Raw genomic sequence first — 23,201 nt, 5'->3', positions numbered from 1 at the left:
TAATACCCCCTTTCCCATGAGAAATCTATTCCTTTTCACTAACAGATCATCAGGGGGCTCTATATGGCTGATATTGTGGTGAAACCCCTCCCACAGGAAACTGTGAGGACCATGGTCCTGGCAGTTTCCTGTCTGTGAACCTCGTTGCATTGTGGGAAATAGCTGTTTACAGCTACTTCCAGTGACCTCACCTGCCAGCAGTAAAAATGCCACCATATGGTAAATGTCAGAATGTAAATCAGGGAGAAGAAAGATTTTATAATGGGCAAACAATGACTAAATCATTTATACATAATTATTGTAAAAACAAAGCACTTTTTTATTGTATTATTTTCACTGGAGTTCCTCTTTAAATTTGCTCTAGAGCCCGAGGCCCCTTAAACAGTCCCTGAATAAAAGTTACCCTCATATTAATCCAAGCTATGCACTGTACATACGGCAAGATGCTGACAAGTGGGAATTGGGAAATGCTTCCGATGCAACAATAACCAACCAACCAATCTAACGGCAGCTTCACGTCCTAGATGCTTGTTCATGGATCCAGTGTTACCCGTCCGTGTCCTGGATATCCTTCTTATGTGACGTAGTCGACTGTTTGTGTCTATTTTTATTTCTCAGCATGTTCAACACAAACATAAAGAGTTGGTTGAGTACAAAAGCCTATCATGCAAAAGGCAATGAACTTACCTTATAGTAATCATATAAAAGGCCAAGGGCTGCCACGCTGTCTTCATCGCCATTTATGCTCATCATCGCCTTTGTGGCCGCTGTCAGGGGATTTTCCAGGTACGTCTTCCATGCCTCATCCTCGCTTGTGTACGTCGTCCGCCGGGGGTTGAAAGCTGCTTCATTGGGAACCAAGACCACAAGCCTTTTACTGGATGAAGGAAAACAATATGGGTAAATTTCCACTGGAGAGTTTAGTGATAGTATCACTATACTCAGTAGAGAGAAGACCACTAATAAAGATTGATTAGATTAATTGCATTCGCAGACTCTTAAAGCAAACATTATGTTAAAATAAACTGATGAGATAATTGTATCTAGTTTCTTATTCGTATACATGACTTTTAGATATCCCACTGTTTTATGTTATGTTTAAAAACGTAAAAAAAAGTAGATTTATTGTTTTTTGTCACCTCAATTATACAGTCTGTCCCGTGCCTCAGAGTGCTAAAATATATGAACTATTAACCTTTTTTTATCTATGCCCTGCTCTTAGAAGACCAGTTCTCTTTCAGGAAAGTGTTTTATGGCTGTAATTCCTTACCAGTGAGGCATGCTATAGTCCGACTGGGTCATGACTGGAAAGAAACTGTCGGTTGCATGGCTGAATATTAACTTTTTCAGGCAGACAAAGAAGAAAAGAAACACAGAATAGGTATTTGTACTTTTGACACTGTAAATACATCTACGTCTATCTCACCATGCCACATGCCACTTAAGGTTCCCTTTAAGCTACAGATATATATTGGGCAGGGAACACACTTCTCATACCGTTTTCCAGTGTGATTTTGAGGGTTCTGTCACTCTACAAATTTGTGAACGTACTTTTGCATAAGTGATTTTCCACGTTTTGCATTTTTTTGTATAGTGGCAAAATATACTATAATTGGGAATGCATATGTCATGCAGACAAAAGCAGAAAGCGGTTTGACTTTAAAACGCATAACAAACACGCGAGCGGAACATGAATGAACCCAAAATAATGTTATTTGGGAGGTGGAAGTTTTAGAATGATCATTGGCTCTGATTTGAGAAAGTTTACTACTACCTAAGAGGCATCATTGGGTGGCAATCTTTTTTCTCACTGTAGGGGTTAAGAATTCAGAAAGACAGATTTTTTTGCAGTCTATAGGGTAACTCTCACTGACAACTAATCAGGGCCAGGGGTTGTAAACTCCTGTATGACTGAAAAAAAGTTTAATATTTTGTCTGTATGGGAACTGAATAAAAAAAAATGACCATTATGTACCTGAGACAATGTATACAAAATAAGACTATGGGTTTCCCAGAAAGTCCTATTCAGGAGTAGGACTATAGACACAATTGTGTATCTCATTCATTTATTTTCAATTCAGATTTGCTTTAAAGGAATTGTCTTTAAATTAGCAACTGTGTACTTTTGTTGGATCCTTGCAGCCTATGGTTATAATCAGTGCAGCCTTTTAGAACATCCCCCTTCCTTCCCCCAAAGAAAAAGAAAATACATTCAGGAGTTTGATTGAAAATGAAAGAGTATTTCCATTGTGATTGCAATGATGTCTCTTATAGCAGAGTTTGTGAGCACAGTCACCTCCCTCCAGCATGTGCTACACATATACAATGTAACGCAGAGGTTATATATATAGATATATACATAGACATCACAGTGACAGCTCTGAGAACCTCCAGAGGTTGCTGAGAAGGGATCTGCTATGTATCTGGAGAGATGCTCTTCTCTGGGATGAGAGCTACTGTCTGTGTAAAAAATGCCATGTTAATGGAAAGCAGTGTCTTCTTATACACAGAACATCTGCGATAGTCCTGGAATCCAAGATCTACGAGATGTTTTCATTCAGAGATCACAGAGAGAATAAACAATAAACTCCACCACCAGTCAGAAATGGATCCATTATGTACCCCACTGACTCCATCATGAAATGAGACCAACAGGGCACAAAGTGGAAACACAGAGTAATATGTTATATATGTTACACACACACATGCCGCCTACTCACACACTGTATATATACATGACCTGACCCCACACTGCACAGGACAGCTCTGGAGCATTGGGGGCAACCTCCAGGTAAACTCAGTTCAGTCATTACTATATAAGTACTAAAGCTGGTCCAGATGACAGCAGCACCATACACTGCAGGGTGTGAGAAGATTATGGGATTTACAAAGCATCATTAAAGAAGAACCCCAGACAGAGAAAGCCACCATATTCCATTTGTAATTTATAAGCTAGAAGTGGCAGAAAGTTTTGAATTAGGATGCTATTTCCTGGCTAACTTTAAAAGATTTAAAGGTTTGAGAGGTATATGGAGGCTGCCATATTTATTTTCTTTTAAATAATACCAGTTGCCTGAAAGTGCTGATCTCTTTGGCCTCAGTAGTGTCTGAATCACACCAGAAACAAGCATGCAGCTTGTCCGATTGTTGTCAGAAACAACTGATCTGCATGCTTATTCAGGGTCTATGGCTAAAAGTAATAAAGGCAGAGGATCCGCAGGGTTGCCAGGCAACTGGTATGGTTTAAAATGGATAGTGTAATGGTTATCCATTACACTATCCAGTGGCTGGATAGTGTAATGGTTAAGGGTTCTGCCTCTGACTCAGGCTACCAGGGTTCGAACCTCGGCTCTGCCTGTTCCTATTCCAGCACCTATTCACTAGGAGACCTTTGGCAAGTCTACTGCCTATAGAGCGCGTCCTAGTGGCTGCAGCTCTGGTGCTTTGAGTCTGCCAGGAGAAAATCGCGATATAAATGTTCTGTTTGTTGTTTGTTTGTTAAAATAAATAAATGTCAGCCTCCATATCCCTTTCACTTCAGGTTCCTTTTAAGGCCTGGAACCCACTAGGAGCGCTTTTCTGAGCGCTTTGTGATTTGAAAAACTCTTGCTAATTTAATGCTATGGGTGTGATCTCTCAAGAAGGATGCAATTTTATAAAAATCCCCCAAAGCATTGCATTAGCAAGAGCTTTTTCAAATCACAAGTGCTTAGAAAAGGCCACTAGTGGGTTTGAGCCCTAAATGGTATCAATTCAAAACTGCCTTGTTATTATTATATATTTTATAGTGCTGGCATATTCCCCTGTGCTTATGCCGCTAACTGTTCCTCAGAGGGGCTCACTATCTCGGGGGCCTTGGGGGGTTAATACACTGCCGAGCGGGACCCCTTAGGTTCATTTTGTCCAGGGCCCCATAGTGGCTTGAACTGGCCCTGCCTGTAGTTACGCCCTTGATTACAGTTCTCTGAGACCTGACCTCTCACCGTTACTCCTGTAATGTAAAAGAGGAATATTTCTGTCAGTTCTCACCAGAGCCCATATTGTGGCTTCTCCGATGGAAGAAGAATATAAGGGTATTTTCATGCACTGCATGCTGCGTGGAAATATATTCTAACAAAGTATGACCTGGGGTTTTCCATGGCCCTCAAGAAGAGACTGTCAATAGACAGAGGAGTTTTCTCTTTTCTGCCCATCATATTTCTGATCTCTATGGAGCAAGTAAGCAGGGGGCCGGTTATGAGTGAAGTGTGGTCATAGCCGTCACCCCGGGAAGTGGAACATACAAGCCTGATGATAATGGGGATTACTGCAGATCTGAAAGAATTCATGATTAACATAATACATCTCTCTACTAGTCTGTCCTGACTCCTGACTCAAGGGCAAGATCTTCCTGCTATAGCGGCATAGTGCGGCCTTTGTTATCTTCTTTAGCTTTGATGTTGTTGTTAGACTATCCGGAAATGCATTCATATGCAGTAAATATTTCCTATATGAAGTTTAGCCCATAGACACGTTATAGAGGCCACAGTGGTTGCTATGGGCCCAGGAGCCAGAGATTTGGTGAAGTGTGTGTACATATGTGTGTGTGTGTGTGTGGGTGGGGAGGGAGCTGGATTGCACTTTAAAGAGACTCCGTAACAAAAATTGCATCCTGTTTTTTATCATCCTACAAGTTCCAAAAGCTATTCTAATGTGTTCTGGCTTACTGCAGCACTTTATACTATCACTGTCTCTGTAATAAATCAATGTATCTTTCCCCTGTCAGACTTGTCGGCCTGTGTCTGGAAGGCTGCCAAGTTCTTCAGTGTTGTGGTTCTGCTATGAACTCCTCCTTCCAGGCCCCTCTATGCACACTGCCTGTGTATTATTTAGGATTAGAGCAGCTTCTCTCTTCTCTCCTTTCTTTTACAAGCTGGATAAATCGTCCTCTGAGCTGGCCAGGCTTTCACATACTGAGGAATTGCAAACAAGGGCAAAGCTGTTTGCAGGAAGAAAAGAGCAGCCTGAAACTTCAGTGCATGGGGGAAAGAAACACACAAATGATCTCTTGAGATTCAAAAGGAATGCTGTATACAGCCTGCTTGTGTATGGATGTATTTTTCTATGTGTGGACATACTGTACATCAACCTACTTCCTGTTTTGGTGGCCATTTTGTTTGTTTACAAACAAACTTTTTAAAACTGTTTTTAACCACTTTTATTGAGGCGAGGAGCGGCGAAATTGTGACAGAGGGTAATAGGAGATGTCCCCTAACGCACTGGTATGTTTACTTTTGAGCGATTTTAACAATACAGATTCTCTTTAAAGGGGATCTGAACTGTAAGTTGAGTCCTGTTTTATACATGGTGAAACGTAGCTAAATGATTTACTTTCGGACAACTCAGAGGCCCGCAATTCACTTTTTCACTTGAGTTTTCTCCTAGGTGATCATTTTAAACTTGTCAATAAAATGCCTTTTAAGCCACCAGGAAGCAAAAAAATACTCAAAATAATTTTGATAGTACTTTTTGACTTACTTTTTAGTACTTTTTTAGTTGAAAAGTGCTGGAAAGTTATTTTAAATCAAAGATGAAAAATTATCTCGTGGGAGAAAACTTAGGTGAAAAAGTGTATTGCATAAGGGCCTGAATTGGGACATATGGGCCCATATGCAATTCACTTTTTCACCTGAGTTTTCACCTAGGAGATAATTTGTCACCTTCTATTTAAAATAACTTTCCAGCAGTTTTCAATTAAAAAAGTACCGAAATGTAAATGAAAAAGTGATATCAAAATTATTTTGAGTATTTTCTTGCTTTCTGGTGGCTTAAAAAGCATTTTATCGACAAATTTAAAAATATCACCTATGAGATAACTCAGGTGAAAAAGTGAATTGCATATGGGCCATGGTGTAAACTATATTTTTTTTGTTTGTTTGTTTTCAATGGGCCTTTAACCACTTATAAAAATAAAGACAGTATAATGACAGTATATCTACACCCATGCAGAATTCATCTTATGCCTAGTACACACCATACAATTTTCTGTTAGATTTTTCTGTGAGATTTCCTGTTAGGCCCCATACGCATGCTCAACAGCGGTCTTTTATGCTTTCACAACTTTTTTGTGCAACAAGTTGAAACACCTACAAAAAATCTTTTGCTATTGTTCAAAGAGCTGATAAGACTGATAAGAAGTCAATCCAACTGTTGGATTGACTTCTTATCAGTCTTATCAGCTCTTTGAACAATAGCAAAAGACTTATCTGGCAGGTAAATCTAAAGGTGGCCATACACTGGTCGATTTGCCATCAGATCGACCAACAGATAGATCTTTCTCTGATCGAATCTGATCAGAGAGGGATCGTATGGCTGCCTTTACTGCAAACAGATTCATGCTGAAATCGATTCACCATCTGTGAAGCTGCCACTGCCGCCGCCCCCCTGCATACATTACCTGATCCGGCCGGCGCGAGTACCCAGTCTTCGCTGTCTCTTCTCCTCTCTGGGCTCCAGGGCTTTAGCTTTACTGTACTTCCTGTCCGGGGAAGTTTAAAAAGTAGAGGGCGCTCTACTGTTTAAACTTCCTGTCGGGACAGGAAGAAGTCAAGCCTGCCGGAGACCAGCAGAGAAGGAGCAGCGGTGACAGCGGGGATACGCGCCAGCCGGATCAGATAATGTATTGCCGCTAGTGTCGGTCGTCGGACATTCGAACGCCGCTATTGACGCACTCCCGACCCGCCGGCGATCGAGCGAAATCTTCCGCACGGACAGATTGACGGGAACAATCAATTTTGGACGGAAATCGATCGTTCGGTCAGCGTTTGCGCAATGATTTCACAGCAGATTAGATCACAGTAATCGAATCTGCTGTATATCGGCGAGAAAATCGTTAGGTGTATGGGCCCCATTACAGAAAATCTAAAATTGTATGGTGTGTACCTAGCATTAGGCATCATTGTGAAAGTATAAGTATAAACATATACAAAACACTTCCTGTATACTGTTCACAGTACACAGAAATAAAGTCTGGGAACGACTTGTGGACAAAAAAGTAAAATTACGTCTACATACATTAAAATGACTAAAAAAATACCCCATTAGTTTTGAATCCCTTTTGTTCATGAAGACAAGTTTGTTTGTATCTCTGAAACATTGTAACTCAAGCTGTATGTAAGTAGGGGACTGTCTGTATTATTTATGTAGCCCTGACATCTTCTGCAGTGCTTTACAGAGTATATGTTTTTTTACTAATTGTCCCTCAGAGTCCTATGTCCATCATAGTCTGAAGCCAATTTAGGGGGATACCAATTAACTGTCTGTCAACAATGTGCAAGATTTTGGGATGTAGGAGGAAAGCAGAGTGACCAGAGGAAACCCACACAGACATGGGGAGACCATACAAAGTCCGCGCAGATAGTGTCCCAGGACCCGATCCCTTGGACGACTTTGCAGGGCCGTGGCTTTAAAGATGCCTTCTTGAGGGACAATCCCTCTTTGGGAACCAAATCCCTCTGCCCCTCATTTGTCTCTCTGAAGACTGATGTACAGATCTATGTAAATATATGTATTTTTCTACTTAAAAATGTGTCTCTAAACTTTTTTCCCAGTTGAATTGATATATTTCTTATTTTCAAATGTTAAAATGAAGGAAAACTTATGATGATAGAAAGGACCAGTGTGGTTGGAATGATAAAGCTACATCTTTTAATTATGAATTCTTTGTGATGTGCATGATGAGGGGTGATGTGGGGGTGCGGTTAGTGATGTGGCATGGGCGTGTCTTAAAGCGTCCCTCTTTCTTATACCAAGAAGTTGGGAGGTATGGCTAGCAATGTGTTCTGATGCTACGTCGGGGGGGGGGGGGGGGAGAAGGGGCCACAGAGCAGCGTGCAAGTGATGTCACGTGGTGGCTTGGCTGAGTGGGGAGAACAATACTCTCGGCCAGCGCTGGAGGAGGCATCAGGGGAGCGCTGTAGACACGCTAGATGCTCAGCAGAGAAGTTTCATCTAGATGGTGTACGAAGCTTTAGTTGGCCTAAACATTATTCTTGTAGTTGGCAGGAATTCTGCCTCACACTGTTTGTAATCATTCAATAGTGTTAAACAGCGTACAAATATAGATAATTATTTCCGAATAAACAAATATCTTTTCTACAGTCCAATAGAGCAGACTATTCCGGCCACACGGGGTGCCAAGTTATGTTTAGTGGAAACAATTAAGTAAACTGGTATCTGAGTGCAGATAATGTTCTGATAAGGCCGGGCAGGCAGATAACAGGAGGGCAGTCCAGTCATGTAAAGACTAGATGGACTCTGTGCGCTTTCCACATCAACAGAACTCCCCAGCCATCCGCCTGGAGGAGGGAGACACACACACACTGCCAGCTGGCCCAGGCCCAGCTACTGCGCTCCATACTCCCTCACATGGCATTACAACTCCAAGGCATTTCCCTATATTGGATGAGGAGAACATTTCTAATGCCTGGTACACACTATGCAACTTCCCATCAGATCGACAGGTCAAATCAATCATTTCCAACAAGTGCGATCTGATTTCCGATCATTTTTCTGATCAATTTTTCAGTCTCTTCTATGCAAAATGTATCATAAAATCGATCGCAAATCAGACCTCTTAGAAATTATTGGTTCAATCTAAATTTTGATGGGAAATTGCATGGCGTGTACCAGGTATAAGGGCCAATTAAAATTGATGCTGTCTACTTCGGCTTAAGTTGACAAGTGTTGTCATTGAAGCAGTAAACCAAGTAATCAATCTCTCTAGTTATCTCCTAACTCATTCAAATAGAGGAATCAGACAGTTGGCTGTCGGGAATGTTTAACCTCCTTAGCGGTATACCCAACACTGTGTCGGGCATACTGCTCGCTGGCCCCAGGAGTCCCCCAGTATCAATTTAACAGATCCCATGCCTGTAAAAGCTTTAGCTAGCACTAGTCTAGCTAGTACAGGTTGCCGGAACCCACCAATCGCTGCTGTTCCCCCCGCTAATACATTACCCAGCCTGGATCCAGCGATCATGCAGCCTCCCCGCACAGCTCCGGTCTCTCTATGGGGAGGATCGGATTTGCGCATGACGTCATAACATCATGTGCGATCCTCCCCATACTGAGGACCGGAGGTTTTTTTTAAAGATATACACTTTAAATATTGTTCCTATTGAAGACCCATATTCCTCACAGAGTTCTCCTTTAATATACACAAACTCCAATCACTGAGGGCTACGGACAATTAATCTCTACATGATGTGCCATTGGTAATAAGGAACAACAGCTATGTAAAATGTCACATGAAAATTTCCATCCCTGGTATTCTGGTATCCATGCCAATCATTGATCAAAATGTACTGTCAAATTCACCATAGACTATCCGTAATAAATATTGTATAGTACCAGAGACTGGCACTTCACAATCCAGGAAATAGGAAGACATCGGTACACAAAGTCACATTCCTCCCTCTCCACTATAAGCATGGAACGAGTCCGAAATCATACATTTCCCACCTGCAGAAATACAGTGGGAGTGGCTTACAAAAAAAAGTTAGATATTAGCTCATTAGTAGGAAGCCGCTGGATGGTCCAGAAGTTTCCCAGATCCTCCTGCACCCCACTATTCTGGATCAGGGTCCCACTAAACATACAGTAGAGTACTAGTTATCTGGAACTCAAATAACCAGAAGTCTCAACCAACCAGAACAAATTGCCAGTAGTTCCCACAGTGGCGAAGGCCAACTTCTTAGACGGTTTGTGGGCTCTGCTGTGCTTTAAGACTGGAGTCCGTGGCTCCCCCAAGGTTAATATATTTTCATTCAGTAACTACAGTATAATTCATGGAGCTCCAAAGCAAAACTTTGGTGGGGTCCGCCAATGTTCACACCCTTTCCCTTACCTCCCCTTGGTGCCCTTCACAGCCTTAGGGCCCATCTCACAAGGATCATAAAACAAGTTGCTGGAAGCCGAATTATTTCATTCCCCACCATCCATGGTGGCCTGGAGGGGGAATAGTATTTAGCACGGTCTAGACCAGGGATGAGCAGAAACTACGCCAGTGCGAATTTACGCAATGTAGTTTGCATCTACGTATCATAGTTTGTAGGTGAAGTTGCAGAACTACGCTTACGAATTTACGCGTAGCAAAGTAGCACTACGCGTAGCTTACACTTACTATGCGTAGCTAACATGTGTATTGCGTAGTGAACTATGTATGCATTACTCGCGTCTATTTTTCCGCGTACAATTGTATGCTTACAAATTTACGCATTGGAAAGGGAATGTACGCATAGAGTTCCCGGGATAAGCATCTAAAGAGGAATTAATGCGTAAAATTTTCTGCATACAGGCATAAGCATCCGCATACACTACGCTTCGCAATTGCGTATTTTAACGCGTATTCTATGAAATGCATACGAAGCGAATATTTAATTAAAACTACGCATAGTTCCAGCGTAGCGAAGTTGGCTGACTATGACCATCCCTGGTCTAGACTTGTGCAGCAGCAGGATCAGCCATATACCGGCTGTATCCTGTGCCCAAGTCTTCCGTGCCGATTCCTCTCCTGCGCCCAAGTCTCCCGCGTCGATTCCTCTCCTGTGCCTAAGTCTCCCGCGTCGATTGCTCTCCTGCGCCCAAGTCTTCCGCGCCGATTCCTCTCCTGTGCCCAAGTCTCCCGCGCCAATTCCTCTCCTGTGCCCAAGTCTCCCGTGGCGATTCCTCTCCTGCGCCCAAGTCTCCCACGCCGATTCCTCTCCTGCGCCCAAGTCTCCCGCGCCAATTCCTCTCCTGTGCCCAAGTCTCCCGTGGCGATTCCTCTCCTGCGCCCAAGTCTCCCGCGCCGATTCCTCTCCTGCGCCCAAGTCTCCCACGCCGATTCCTCTCCTGCGCCCAAGTCTCCCGCGCCGATTCCTCTCCTGCGCCCAAGTCTCCAGTGCCAATTCCTCTCCTGTGCCCAAGTCTCCCGTGGCGATTCCTCTCCTGCGCCCAAGTCTCCCACGCCGATTCCTCTCCTGCGCCCAAGTCTCCCGAGCCAATTCCTCTCCTGCGCCCAAGTCTCCCGCGCCGATTCCTCTCCTGCGCCTAAGTCTCCCGCGCCAATTCCTCTCCTGTGCCCAAGTCTCCCATGGCAATTCCTCTCCTGCACCCAAGTCTGCCGCGCCGATTCCTCTCCTGCGCCCAAGTCTCCCGTGGCGATTCCTCTCCTGCGCCCAAGTCTCCCGCGCCGATTCCTCTCCTGTGCCCAAGTCTCCCACGCCGATTCCTCTCCTGCGCCCAAGTCTCCCGCGCCGATTCCTCTCCTGCGCCCAAGTCTCCAGTGCCAATTCCTCTCCTGTGCCCAAGTCTCCCGTGGCGATTCCTCTCCTGCGCCCAAGTCTCCCACACCGATTCCTCTCCTGCGCCCAAGTCTCCCGCGCCAATTCCTCTCCTGCGCCCAAGTCTCCCGCGCCGATTCCTCTCCTGCGCCCAAGTCTCCTGCGCCAATTCCTCTCCTGTGCCCAAGTCTCCCGTGGCAATTCCTCTCCTGCGCCCAAGTCTCCCGCGCCGATTGCTCTCCTGAGCCCAAGTCTCCCGTGGCGATTCCTCTCCTGCGCCCAAGTCTCCCACGCCGATTCCTCTCCTGCGCCCAAGTCTCCCGCGCCAATTCCTCTCCTGCGCCCAAGTCTCCCGCGCCGATTCCTCTCCTGCGCCCAAGTCTCCTGCGCCAATTCCTCTCCTGTGCCCAAGTCTCCCGTGGCAATTCCTCTCCTGCGCCCAAGTCTCCCGCGCCGATTCCTCTCCTGAGCCCAAGTCTCCCGTGGCGATTCCTCTCCTGCGCCCAAGTCTCCCGCGCCGATTCCTCTCCTGCGCCCAAGTCTCCAGTGCCAATTCCTCTCCTGCTCCCAAGTCTCCCGCGCCAATTCCTCTCCTGCGCCCAAGTCTCCCACGCCGATTCCTCGCGTACGCAACAAGTGTAGCAACAAAAACACCAGATCTGAAGAATAGTCCCCTGTATGGGAAGAAGGGAAGGTTAGTAGTTGAAGCCCCCCACATCTCTCGGGCCCCCCTGTGATTGCAAGTGCTGCTCCCCTCTAGTTACGCCCCTGCTTACAATTATTATATTTTAACATTTTATACAGAGTTCACGGTATGTACAGTATATAGAATGGGGTATAGTAGTGTATTAGCTGGGCCTATTTTTAACATTGAGTCTCAAGCAACCAGAAAGCACACTTATTTGACATCAGCGGATCCTTATCGGTGCCGGATAACCAAGACTCCACTGTATTTGGACAGGTTTGTGACCTACTGGGACATTGTCCAAGTAGGATGGAGCACTTGAGCACTCAGGAAAAAAGCCACGCCAGAGCTGCTTCATTTTACTGGGCATGCACAGACTTTACTCGCACATGCCCAGTCCAGATGCACTCGTCAACATCTGGGAGTGTGGCTAGATAATGAAGAGGGAACCTGCGTTGCAACAGTGTGCTCTATAAGGATCCAGGAAGCATCTGGACCATCCAGAAGCTTCCAACCACTGAAGTAAGTATCTATCTCAGCCTCCACCAACAATTTAGCATGTGTATGGCTGCCCCAATGCGAAGATCTGGCGTTCTAGAACATCTTGGCTGAGTACACTGCTCCTCTCCTCCATCATTTGCCATGCCACTGTCCCTCCTCACCCTTCATAACAACAGAGCGAGTTGCCTATAGGCTAGCAACGCACCTGTACAACACTCAACCTTGAACTGTCACGCAAGGGATCAAGTCCAGGTCACTGTGAGCAACACAAAACACAGCTAATATTACTGGTGCAGCTGCTAGCTTTCTACTGTCTGATGCAGTACAAAGCTATGCAGAACCTCAATGCCAGGCTGATGCCCCCACCACACACACAGAGCACAAATCTGCAAGGGCCCAACATTCCCAATCTATACATGATCAATATTTTGATCATAATGTCAATACTTTTAACAGATTTTTAGTATATTTGATGCGTATATTGAAAGTGAATAGATGGAGTATGTGTAAGCAATAGATGTTCATCAGATTCAGTCAAAGCAATCAATCCAGCTGGATACAGGTATGGCCAGCTTTAGGCTAATGGAATGAGTTGCTGCACTTTCCTGCTCCAACTGCCTGCTGGACATAGGTCTACACTTCCCATGATCCTTAGCTGTTATTTTTTTCCTGGCAATGCTGATTTCTGATGACTGATGCTAGTTTGCAATGGATTGGATCTCCTGGTCCCAGATCACATGACCAGTACTTGAGGGAATAAAACAGGTATTTTCAGCTATATTTAAGTTGGTTAGTATGCACTGCTTAAGGGGCCCTTACACTTATACTATTTCCCGCCGATATGAAATCGTTGCACAAACACTGACCGAACAATCGATTTCCATCCAAAATCGATCGTTCCCATCGATTTGTCCACGTGGAAGATTTCGCTCAATCGCCGGCGGGTCAGGAGTCCGTCAATAGCGGCGTTCGAATGTCCGACGACCGACGCTAGCGGCAATACATTAACTGCTCCGGCTGTTTCCGCTGTTCCTTCTCTGCTGGGCTCCGGCATGCTTCACTTCTTCCTGTCCTGACAGGAAGTTTAAGGGGCAGCTCCACAGATTGTAAATCGGTTTCATAGTGAAATCGATTCAAAATCTGTTTGCAGTGTAGGCAGCCAATAGATCCCTCTTTGATCAGATTCGATCACAGAGGGATCTGTCTGCTGGTCAATCTGGTGGCAATCGACCAGTGTATGGCTGCCTTTACTATATACAGTCCTGGCCAAAAGTTTTGAGACTGTCAAAAATATTGGAAATTAGAAAAGTTGGTGCTTACATTTTTATAGTAGCAATTTGCATATACTCCAGAATGTTATGAAGAGTTCAGATGAATTGCATAGTCCTTTACCATAAAAATTAACTGAACCCAAAAAAACATTTCCACTGCATTTCATTGCTGTCTGATCATTGTCAGGCTGATTGGGTTAGGATGGCAGACTTGACATGTTAAAAGGAAGGTGATGCTTGAAATCATTGATCTTCCATTGTTAACCATGGTGACCAGCAAAGAAACGCATGCAGCCATCATTGCATTGCATAAAAATGGCTTCACAGGCAAGGATATTGTGGCTAAGATTGCACCTAAATCAACAAGTTATAGGATCATCAAGAACTTCAAGGAAAGAGGTTCAATTCTTGTTAAGAAGGCTTCAGGGCACCCAAGAAAGTCCAGCAAGCGCCAGGATTGTCTCCTAAAGAGGATTCAGCTGCGGGATTGGAGTGCAACCATTGCAGAGGTTGCTCAGGAATGGCAGCAGGCAGGTGTGAGCGCATCTGCACGCACAGTGAGGCGAAAACTATTGGAAGATAGCCTGGTGTCAAGAAGGGCAGCAAAGAAGCCACTTCTCTACCCAAAAAACATCAGGGACAGATTGATCTTCTGCAGAAAGTATGGTGAATGGACTGCTGAGGACTGGGGCAAAGTCATATTCTCTGATGAAGCCCCTTTCCAATTGTTTGGGGCATCTGGAAAAAGGCTTGTCAGGAGAAGAAAAGGCGAGCGCTACCATCAGTCCTGTGTCATGCCAACAGTAAAGCAACCTGAGACCATTCATGTGTGGGGTTGCTTCTCATCCAAGGGAGTGCACTCACTCACAATTTTGCCAAAAAACACAGTTATGAATAAAGAATGGTACCAAAACACTCTCCAACAGCAACTTCTTCTAACAATCCAACAACAGTTTGATGAAGAACAATGCATTTTCCAGCACGATGGAGCACCGTGTCATAAGGCAAAAGTGATAACTAGTGGCTCGGGGACCAAAACGTTGACATTTTAAGTCCATGGCCTGGAAACTCCCCAGATCTTAACTTGTGGTCATTCCTCAAGAGGCGAGTGGACAAACAAAAACCAACTAACTCTGAGAAACTCAAAGAAGTGATTCTGAAAGAATGGGTTGCTATCAGTCAGGACTTGGCCCAGAAGTCGATTGAGAGCATGCCCAGTCGAATTGCAGAGGTCCTGAAAAAGAAGGGCCAACACTGCAAATACTGACTCTTTGCATAAATCTCATGTAATTGTCAATAAAAGCCTTTGAAACGTATGAAGTGCTTATAATTATATTTCAGTAAATCATATAAACAACTGAAACAAAGATCTAAAAGCAGTTTAGCAGCAAACTTTGTGAAAACTAATATTTTTGAGTCTCAAAACTTTTGGCCAGGACTGTACAGTGGATAGAGGAGTAATTGTGCAAATAGACTCTCCATGCACATCAGACTTTACCTCTGTGCATGGATGAACTCCTTCATAGAGTCTCTTAGTGTCAGTTCTAGTATCTACAAAGACACCTGAGGAATTATAGTCGCCAGTCACTTGCTGCTCTTATGTCTTGCCTAGTGACACAGATTGTGATGTGTTGTGTTTACTAACCAGCGAAGAACTCTTGAAGAGCAGAGATGGATCTGTAACCAAAGTCAAACAGGTGAACAGTTTTTTTTGTTTGTTTTTTTACACAGGACAAAAAGAAAACATAAAACAGAATATTTTGTCCTGTGTAAAGGCTCGTACACACGTCTGACTGAAGGCAACGACGGGTCCGTCGTCACCTCCCGCTAGGCGGGTTTTCAGCAGACAGCACAGCGTGTGTACAGTCTGTCGGTGGACTGATAACAGCCTTATCAGTCCGCCGACAGACTGTACACACGCTGTACTGTCTGCTGAAAACCCGCCCAGCGGGAGTTGACGACGGACCCGTCGTTGCCTTCAGTAAGACGTGTGTACGAGCCTTAAGAGTTCACGTCCACACCTCAACCGGTGAAGAGGGGGCCATGGTGGGGACCCAGAAGCACTGTGTGAGCGAAAGCAGCTTAGGGCCTTGTAAATAGTATTCCAGAGTGAAAATTACACAGTACAGTATAATATTTCAGAAATGCTTTTTTACTTTAAAAGTAATATGTTGTCCTTTGAATTTCAGAAAACAGAAGTCCCCAACCATCTTTAAACAACTCTTTGTGGGCATGGCTTATTCTGTATGTCCTAAACATGTGCAGGTTAACCTAACCTAACCTACCGAGATCCTGCAATCTCCGCCAATAACATTAGTCAGTGTTTAGACAGAAATTAGTCAGAGCTCTATGTTGGCAGGAGCACCGGAGGCAAAGGGGGATAATATGCAGGAGCTGCTATCTTCTGCAGGCAGCATCACACCGATAACTTACATTACAAAACCTATTATTACACAATGAGGAAGCTTACAGTACTTGCTGGAGTTGTTTTACTTTTAAGCTGCTAAAAAGATATAATGAATTAAAAAAAGATAGAATAAAAAAACTCACAAAAACCTCTAACGACCAGAGCCAGATTTCTAGAACGGCCACAAAGGTCTTGGGCAGCTGGAGATGAAAGAGGGGTTGCTTCATGTGTGTCAGCCCCACCTTGTCTCAGTCCAGTTTGAATGGCTGTCTAATGGCATTGGCGGCAGGTTAGTACCTGTGATTAGGGGCTTGGCATATGATATTACGTGCCAAATCAGCTAACCTTTGCCCAGGACCGGATTTACCACAAGGCACTGTAGGCATGTGCCTATAGGTGCGTGATGATGGAAAGGTGGGTCACTATCCTCCCCTAGTGCCTCCATCCCTCCTTCCCTATGCAGAGTCCTGACTGAGCAGAGCGTAAATGAGAGGGTACGCGCCCAGCTCTCAGAATTATACTGACGAGATCTCTCATCAGTTAAAGAGTAACTGTCGGGCATAAAATCAAAAATCAATTATTTTTATCTGGTAAACAAGTAATAAGGATGCTAACCAGACAATCTAGTTATAATCACTGTTACTTTTCTTGTTGATAAATGATCATTCCACAGTTTCCCTGACTCTTATTTGGTACACAAAAAAATTGGTACACAAAAGAGAAGTTGCAGGGCATGCTGGGTTGTCTTTTTTTGCTACTCTACTTCCCCTCAGACTTAAAGAGAATCTGTATTGTTAAAATCGCACAAAAGTAAACAAACCAGTGCGTTAGGGGACATCTCCTATTACCCTCTGTCACAATTTTGCCGCTCCTCGCCGCATTAAAAGTGGTTAAAAACAGTTTTAAAAAGTTTGTTTATAAACAAACAAAATGGCCACCAAAACAGGAAGTAGGTTGATGTACAGTATGTCCACACATAGAAAATACATTCATACACAAGCAGGCTGTATACACCCTTCCTTTTGAATCTCAAGAGATGTGTGTGTTTCTTTCCCCCTGCAGCTATCTTCCACTGAAGTGTCAGGCTGTTTCTTCCTGCAGAGTGCAGACAGCTCTGCCTGTATGTAATTCCTCAGTATGTGAAAGCCCAGCCAGCTCAGAGGAGGATTTATCCAGCTTGTAAAAGATAATAGAGCAGAGAGAAGCTGCACTAATCTAAATAACACACAGTAGTGTGCAGAGAGAGGCCTGGAGGGGGGAGATGCATCACAGAACCACAACACTGAAGAACTTGGCAGCCTTCCAGACACAGGCTGACAAGTCTGACAAGAGAGAGATAAGTTGATTTATTACAGAGATGGTGATAGTAGAACGTGCTGCAGTAAGCCAGAACACATTAGAATAGCTTTTGGAACTTGTAGGATGATAAAAAACAGGATGCAATTTTTGTTACGGAGTCTCTTTAACTAATGCAGCCTCTTTCCCTCCTGTTTTCCCCTCCCACACCTCTGTTCCTCTCTGATTGGCCAAAATTTCTCAGGCTGAAACAATGCACTTTCTATAGTGAAGGGCGGGCAAATCAGGCAGAGGAGACTAAGGGCGGATATTACATCACGACTGGCTTCAAAATAGACACAGTAAATATGGAAACTGTCTAGAATAGGATTCTCTACTTTTCCTTTATAAAATTCACAGGAATCATAACGCGGACAGTGCAATACATATGTTATGTAAGTAGAGTAAGTATTTATCTACTTATATATTTGTTTTTTTTTCCTGAGATAGTATGGCTGACAGCTGCTCTTTAAGGACACCACTAGCTACTTAATAATCAGGGTACTGGGTACCTTTAGCTACCTAATACTAAGGAACAGCAAAGTCTAGGGTGCCAGGACAGCTGTGCCTATAGGCTCCAGTGATGTAAATCTAGGCCTGCCTTTGCCTATAAAAGGCATCCTGCCTAGAGGCTTAGTGATGATACCTCTGTCACTTTTAGAACTTCCTCTTGCCTTGATTGACCTTTGATCCTGACCCGGCTTGTTGACCTCCTCTGTCCGGCATCCCTTGGTGCTGACCTTGGCCTGTTCATGTGTTTCTTTCTCCCGCCTGCCTGCCCCCTCAGTTTGACTCTCACTCAAAATTGTTTGCTACCTGGACTGACCCGGCCTGCATTTTGTTTTTGAACCTCTGCCGCCTTCCTTTTGACCTACAGTATCTTTGACTATGATAACTTTCCTCATTGTCACTTGTTCTCTCCTCCACTGTTAGGACTTTTCCTGATTCCTGAATGGGACCTGGTGGGCACTAGGCCATACATTTCAGCATGAAATCTTTTGGGAAGTGGCCTTGTGAACCTCATCGCCACCGGCCGCTGTCCCTCTAATGTTTATGTCCCTCCTCCCAGTGCCCGGGCAGTTATACTTTACCTGCTGCCATCCTGGTACTTCCGAATTTGCGCCCCAAAGTGGTCGCCTGCGTTATAGCACATGGACAAAACACACGCCTCATGTGCTATATGCCGGTAGTCACGTGAGGCCCAAATGTGGACGTACGAGGATGGCAGCAGGTGAAATATAACTGCACAGGCACCTGGATGGGACAAAAAATATGAAGAGGGACAGCAGCCGGGGGTTTCTTTTGCGTTCGTTGTTTGTGATTATCGCACCCCGTTACAGCCGGGCTTGCACCTGATCATGTCAGCTTAAGATTTTCCAGCATGTCCGATCAATGTATGTGACCAAAATTGATTGCATTGCCGACTGGGCATGCACTTGGCAGCATTAATTTTAATCAGACTCGATTATAATTATCAAATAGGATGGTTAATCGGATGCCAACTCGAATAATCTATGGGCACCTTTAGGATCTGTTTCCATTAGAATCAGGTGGATTTAAAATATACCTCTACGGAAAAAAGTGCCCCTAAGGCAATAGCCCTAGCAGTCATAGCAGCTACTATGGGGCCCTGAAGCAGAGGAGGCCCAAGTGGTACTTCATGTATTTACTATTAACTCTCTTGTGTTTCACCTCAGTGCCCATGGACTATGTGCTGTGTTGATTGCATTATAACGTAAATTGCCCAATTAACTTATAGCCATAGGGTAGGGGCAGGTTGCATTGCTTAAAGAGAATCTGTACTGTAAAATTCTTACAATAAAAAGCATACCATTCTATTCATTATGTTCTCCTGGGCCCCTCTGTGCTGTTTCTGCCACTCCCTGCTGCAATCCTGGCTTGTAATTACCAGTTTTATGCAGTGTTTACAAACAAAAGACATAGCAAGTGATAGGCTGAGAGTAGCTCAGTGTGTGAGTCATACAGAGTGTGCAGGGGGCCTGGAGAGGGTGTGTATAGCTACTATCTAATCACAAGCAGCACCTCACATTCCAGCCTGACAGCCTCAGCCCGACAGAGGAGAGAAGATTAGATCATATAACAGAGATAACACAGCCACTGTGCAATTAGGAAAGGCTGCAGTTAGACAGAGCACATTAGAACAGGTATAGGAACTTATAGGATAGAAGAAATAAGGATGAACATTTTGTTACAGAGTCTCTTTAAGAGTGCCTCCATCTGAGGGTGCCATGAAAGGCCCCAGGATCTCTAGCTACACCACTGACTAGAATATTACATTTCACATATGTTGTTGCGTTAATGCAAATTTTAGTGTGCTTCTAACAATCATTACATAGGAAATGGATGTGTGATGCAGAAATCTGCAGCATGCAATCCATATTTTGTTTTTTCTCCATTGCACCGCATGGAAAAATTTACATTCAGTGGAAATGATTCCATTTACATTGGTTTCATTTTGAACACGGAAGAAAATAGTGTTGTGAATTCGTACTTAGTGGAAATGGGCCCTTAAAGGGAACCTAAAGTGAGAGGGATATGGATGTTTCCTTTTAAACAATACCAGTTGCCTGGCAGTCCTGCTGATCTCTTTAGCTGCAGTAGTGGCTGAATCACACACCTGAAACAAGCATGCAGCTAATCCAGTCTGACTTCAGCCAGAGCACCTGATCTGCATGCTTGTTCTGGGGCTGTGGCTATAAGTATTAGAGACACAGACTCAGCAGGAGAGTCAGGCAACTGGTATTATTTTAAAAGGAAAAATCCATATCCATATCCATCTCAGTTTAGGTTTCCTTTAAGGGTGAGAAGTTGGGTGGCAATGACACGCCAGCATTCACACACATAATCTTTTGATTCGGAGAAAGCTCCTTTTGCTGTCGCACTGTGTCAGTAAATCGTTCACATATACAAAGAAAATTACATGTAGGACTGATCGATATTTACCCGCAGATATATTTCAACAACTAAGTGAAGACTCAGTGATCGGATGTTTCTGATTGACCCGCAACAGAAGTCCCATCTGAATCTCAGTCAGTCCAATCATTTGACTGTTGTGTTCGCATAGTACAGTTGCCAGCAATGCAGAGGAGCAGCTGACAGGCAGTGGCGGCCTGTGTGAAGGATGCCACACTATATGAAAGTAGGACTGTATAATGCTGGTGCTATGCAAAATACCAGCAATAAATTATTTTTCAAATAACCCAGGTGGAAGTATTACTGAAATGGTCACAAGGAAACAACACAAGTATTAAAAAAAAAAAACGATTTTATTGACAGCGCAGAGCAGACACTTGGAACAAGCTGCCAGCAGGTGAGGTTGAAAAGCACACCTGTGATAATATCCTGCTGCAAATGACAGAAAATTGGCAGATATGTCCTTTATGTGCTGTAAATTTCATTCCCCCTTTTAAAGATGTACTCAAAACATATCTTTTTATTTTTTTACCCAGAAGCCTCTTCTGCTCCCCCATCCACCACATAACATGCCTCTTGCATGCATGCACAGTAGCACCGGCCCGACCAGGCTCAGCTTTTTCCACCCTTACATGCATGCGCAGTAGTACAGACCCGACCAGACTCCGCTTTTTCCACCCTTATGCTGGGCATAGACGGATTCAATTATGCGCCGGATCAAGCCGCTGGCTCGATGCCAGCACATCCCCGCTTGTCTGCGCGTGCGCGTGGATCGATCCCCGCTCGTCCCCGCGGGCATCCCTTATTAGCCGCACAATTCCCCGCTATTGTCCGCCCGCGGGGATCGAGCGGGGAATCTATCCAGCAGGTCATCGGACCTGTCGGATATTATCAATCGAGCCATCAGTGGCTCGATTGATAAGGAGAAAACTTACCATGTATGCCTAGCATAACATGCATGCGCAGTAGCACAGACCCAACCAGACTTGTTTTTTTCCATCCTTGCATGCATGCACAGTAACACAGACCTGACCAGGCTCAGCTTTTTACACCCTTACATGCATGCGCAGTAACACAGACCCGACCAGGCTCGGCTTTTTACACTCTTGCATGCATGCGCAGTAGCACAGATCCGATCACGCTTGGCTTCTTCCACCCATTGCTGGTCCGACTACTGCACATGCACGAGCTGTCGACAAGCCCTTGTCTATGGTTTTGCAGAGGAGACGGCACTGGACCAGGCCGGGGGGAAGCTTCTGGAGGACCCAGAGGCTTCCCCCTCCCGAGGTGAGTACCCCTTAGGGCAGGGATGTCAAACTGGTCCTTCGAGGGCCGAGGTCCTCACACATTTTTAACACAGCTCAAATTAATTGATGGGTCTGAATCAGGAAAGGTGTGGTCCACCAGGTAGAACACAGTTCGACACCTGTGCTTTAGGGGCACTTTTTTCCGTAGAGGTATATTTTAAATCCAACAACTGGTGCCAAGATTTGGTATGTGAATAAGTTGTTCATCATTTCACTTTGTACACAACTAACACATCAGCTTTTCCTGTTTTTGAGATTCAAAGTGTTTCCAGCGGCTGAACAAATGATCATGTGACTCTCTAGAGCAAAGGGGTCAAACTTAATCAAGTAAGGGGACAAAATCTAAAACCTAGTCTAAGTCACGGGCCAAATTGTGTATTAAGATTTAACATTTATTGAACAGTCTCAAACGAAGTGGCGTAACTATAGCGGACATGGGGGCCAGCTCCTCTCTCTTCTGCAGAGTAGCCTAGTGGAGCAGTTTAATATTTATCTGCACCAGTTCTGCTTCGGCAGAAAAGCATCAAGATGAAATGTAGCCCGAAGCAAGATGCTAGCCACTCGAGGGGGTTTGGATGCCAAGAGGAGACCCCATGTAATTTGCTGATTTATCCCATAGGTTGTTGCTGCACCCCACCTTAAACAGACAATGATCTCAATTTTAGTCGGGTTATCAAACAAATGACACCATGTAAAGTAATTTACCTCATGAGGTAATGACATTCAGCAATTCGGGTAGGTTTTAGTCATGTTTTACCTCATGAGGTAAATTATGAGGTAATTCATGAGGTAATTTACCGAAAATAGCTCTTGGAAATTAGGCATTTTAGCACATAATTTACCGCTCAGTTTAAGACCTGGCTGTTACTCTACCTGGAGGTAAAGTAAATTTGTATGCATTTTGCAGTTTTTAGTGGAGTTCATATTGCTGTTTTAGTATCATTCCTATTCAGGCTGTGTAATAAAAAAGAATAGTAGAAATAAAACTCCAAATATTTACTGGATTTTTATAAGGAATGACTATAAATATACTTTTCATAGGTTGCTACATAATCAAATACACCTTCCCCACTCAAAAAAAAAAAAAAACATCTTCCAAAGACTATCCTAACTTATGGAAGACAATTAAAGACTACTATTATTTATTTACTGCAGGCTTACCACTGAAATACCTCATGTTTTACCTCACTTTATGTATTTACATCATGTTTTACCGCATGTTCGGAAATGGAGAAAAATCTTTCAGAAAAAAAAAAAAGAGGAAAATACCTCATGACTCAATGGCCTCAATTTTTTTGTAGGTAAAATACCTCATGAGTCATGAGGTATTTTACCTACAAAAAATTGAGGCCATTGTTTCAGCTAGAAATGGTCACCGATGCTCTGGTTGGGTAGGCAGTGTTCTGTCATTGTTTTAGTCCTTACATGATGCACATTTGAAGCCAGTGGCGTAGCTAA

The 23,201-nt window shown here is 44.1% G+C and overlaps 1 protein-coding gene across 1 annotated transcript in view; it reads right to left on the bottom strand.

The window, feature by feature from the left end:
• Positions 1–23,201, bottom strand: part of GRHL2 (grainyhead like transcription factor 2) — a 143,075-nt gene that overhangs the window by 106,498 nt on the left and 13,376 nt on the right. Inside the window, exon 2 of the mRNA XM_068237738.1 lies at positions 688–877. Within this exon, the coding sequence (XP_068093839.1) occupies positions 688–877 (190 nt within the window). The remainder of the gene's footprint in view (positions 1–687; positions 878–23,201) is intronic.

The sequence above is a fragment of the Hyperolius riggenbachi genome, chromosome 5, assembly GCF_040937935.1.
Source record: "Hyperolius riggenbachi isolate aHypRig1 chromosome 5, aHypRig1.pri, whole genome shotgun sequence".
Taxonomy (NCBI): domain Eukaryota; kingdom Metazoa; phylum Chordata; class Amphibia; order Anura; family Hyperoliidae; genus Hyperolius; species Hyperolius riggenbachi.
Note: the sequence above shows the minus strand (reverse complement) of the source record. Positions and strands in the feature narration are given on the sequence as shown.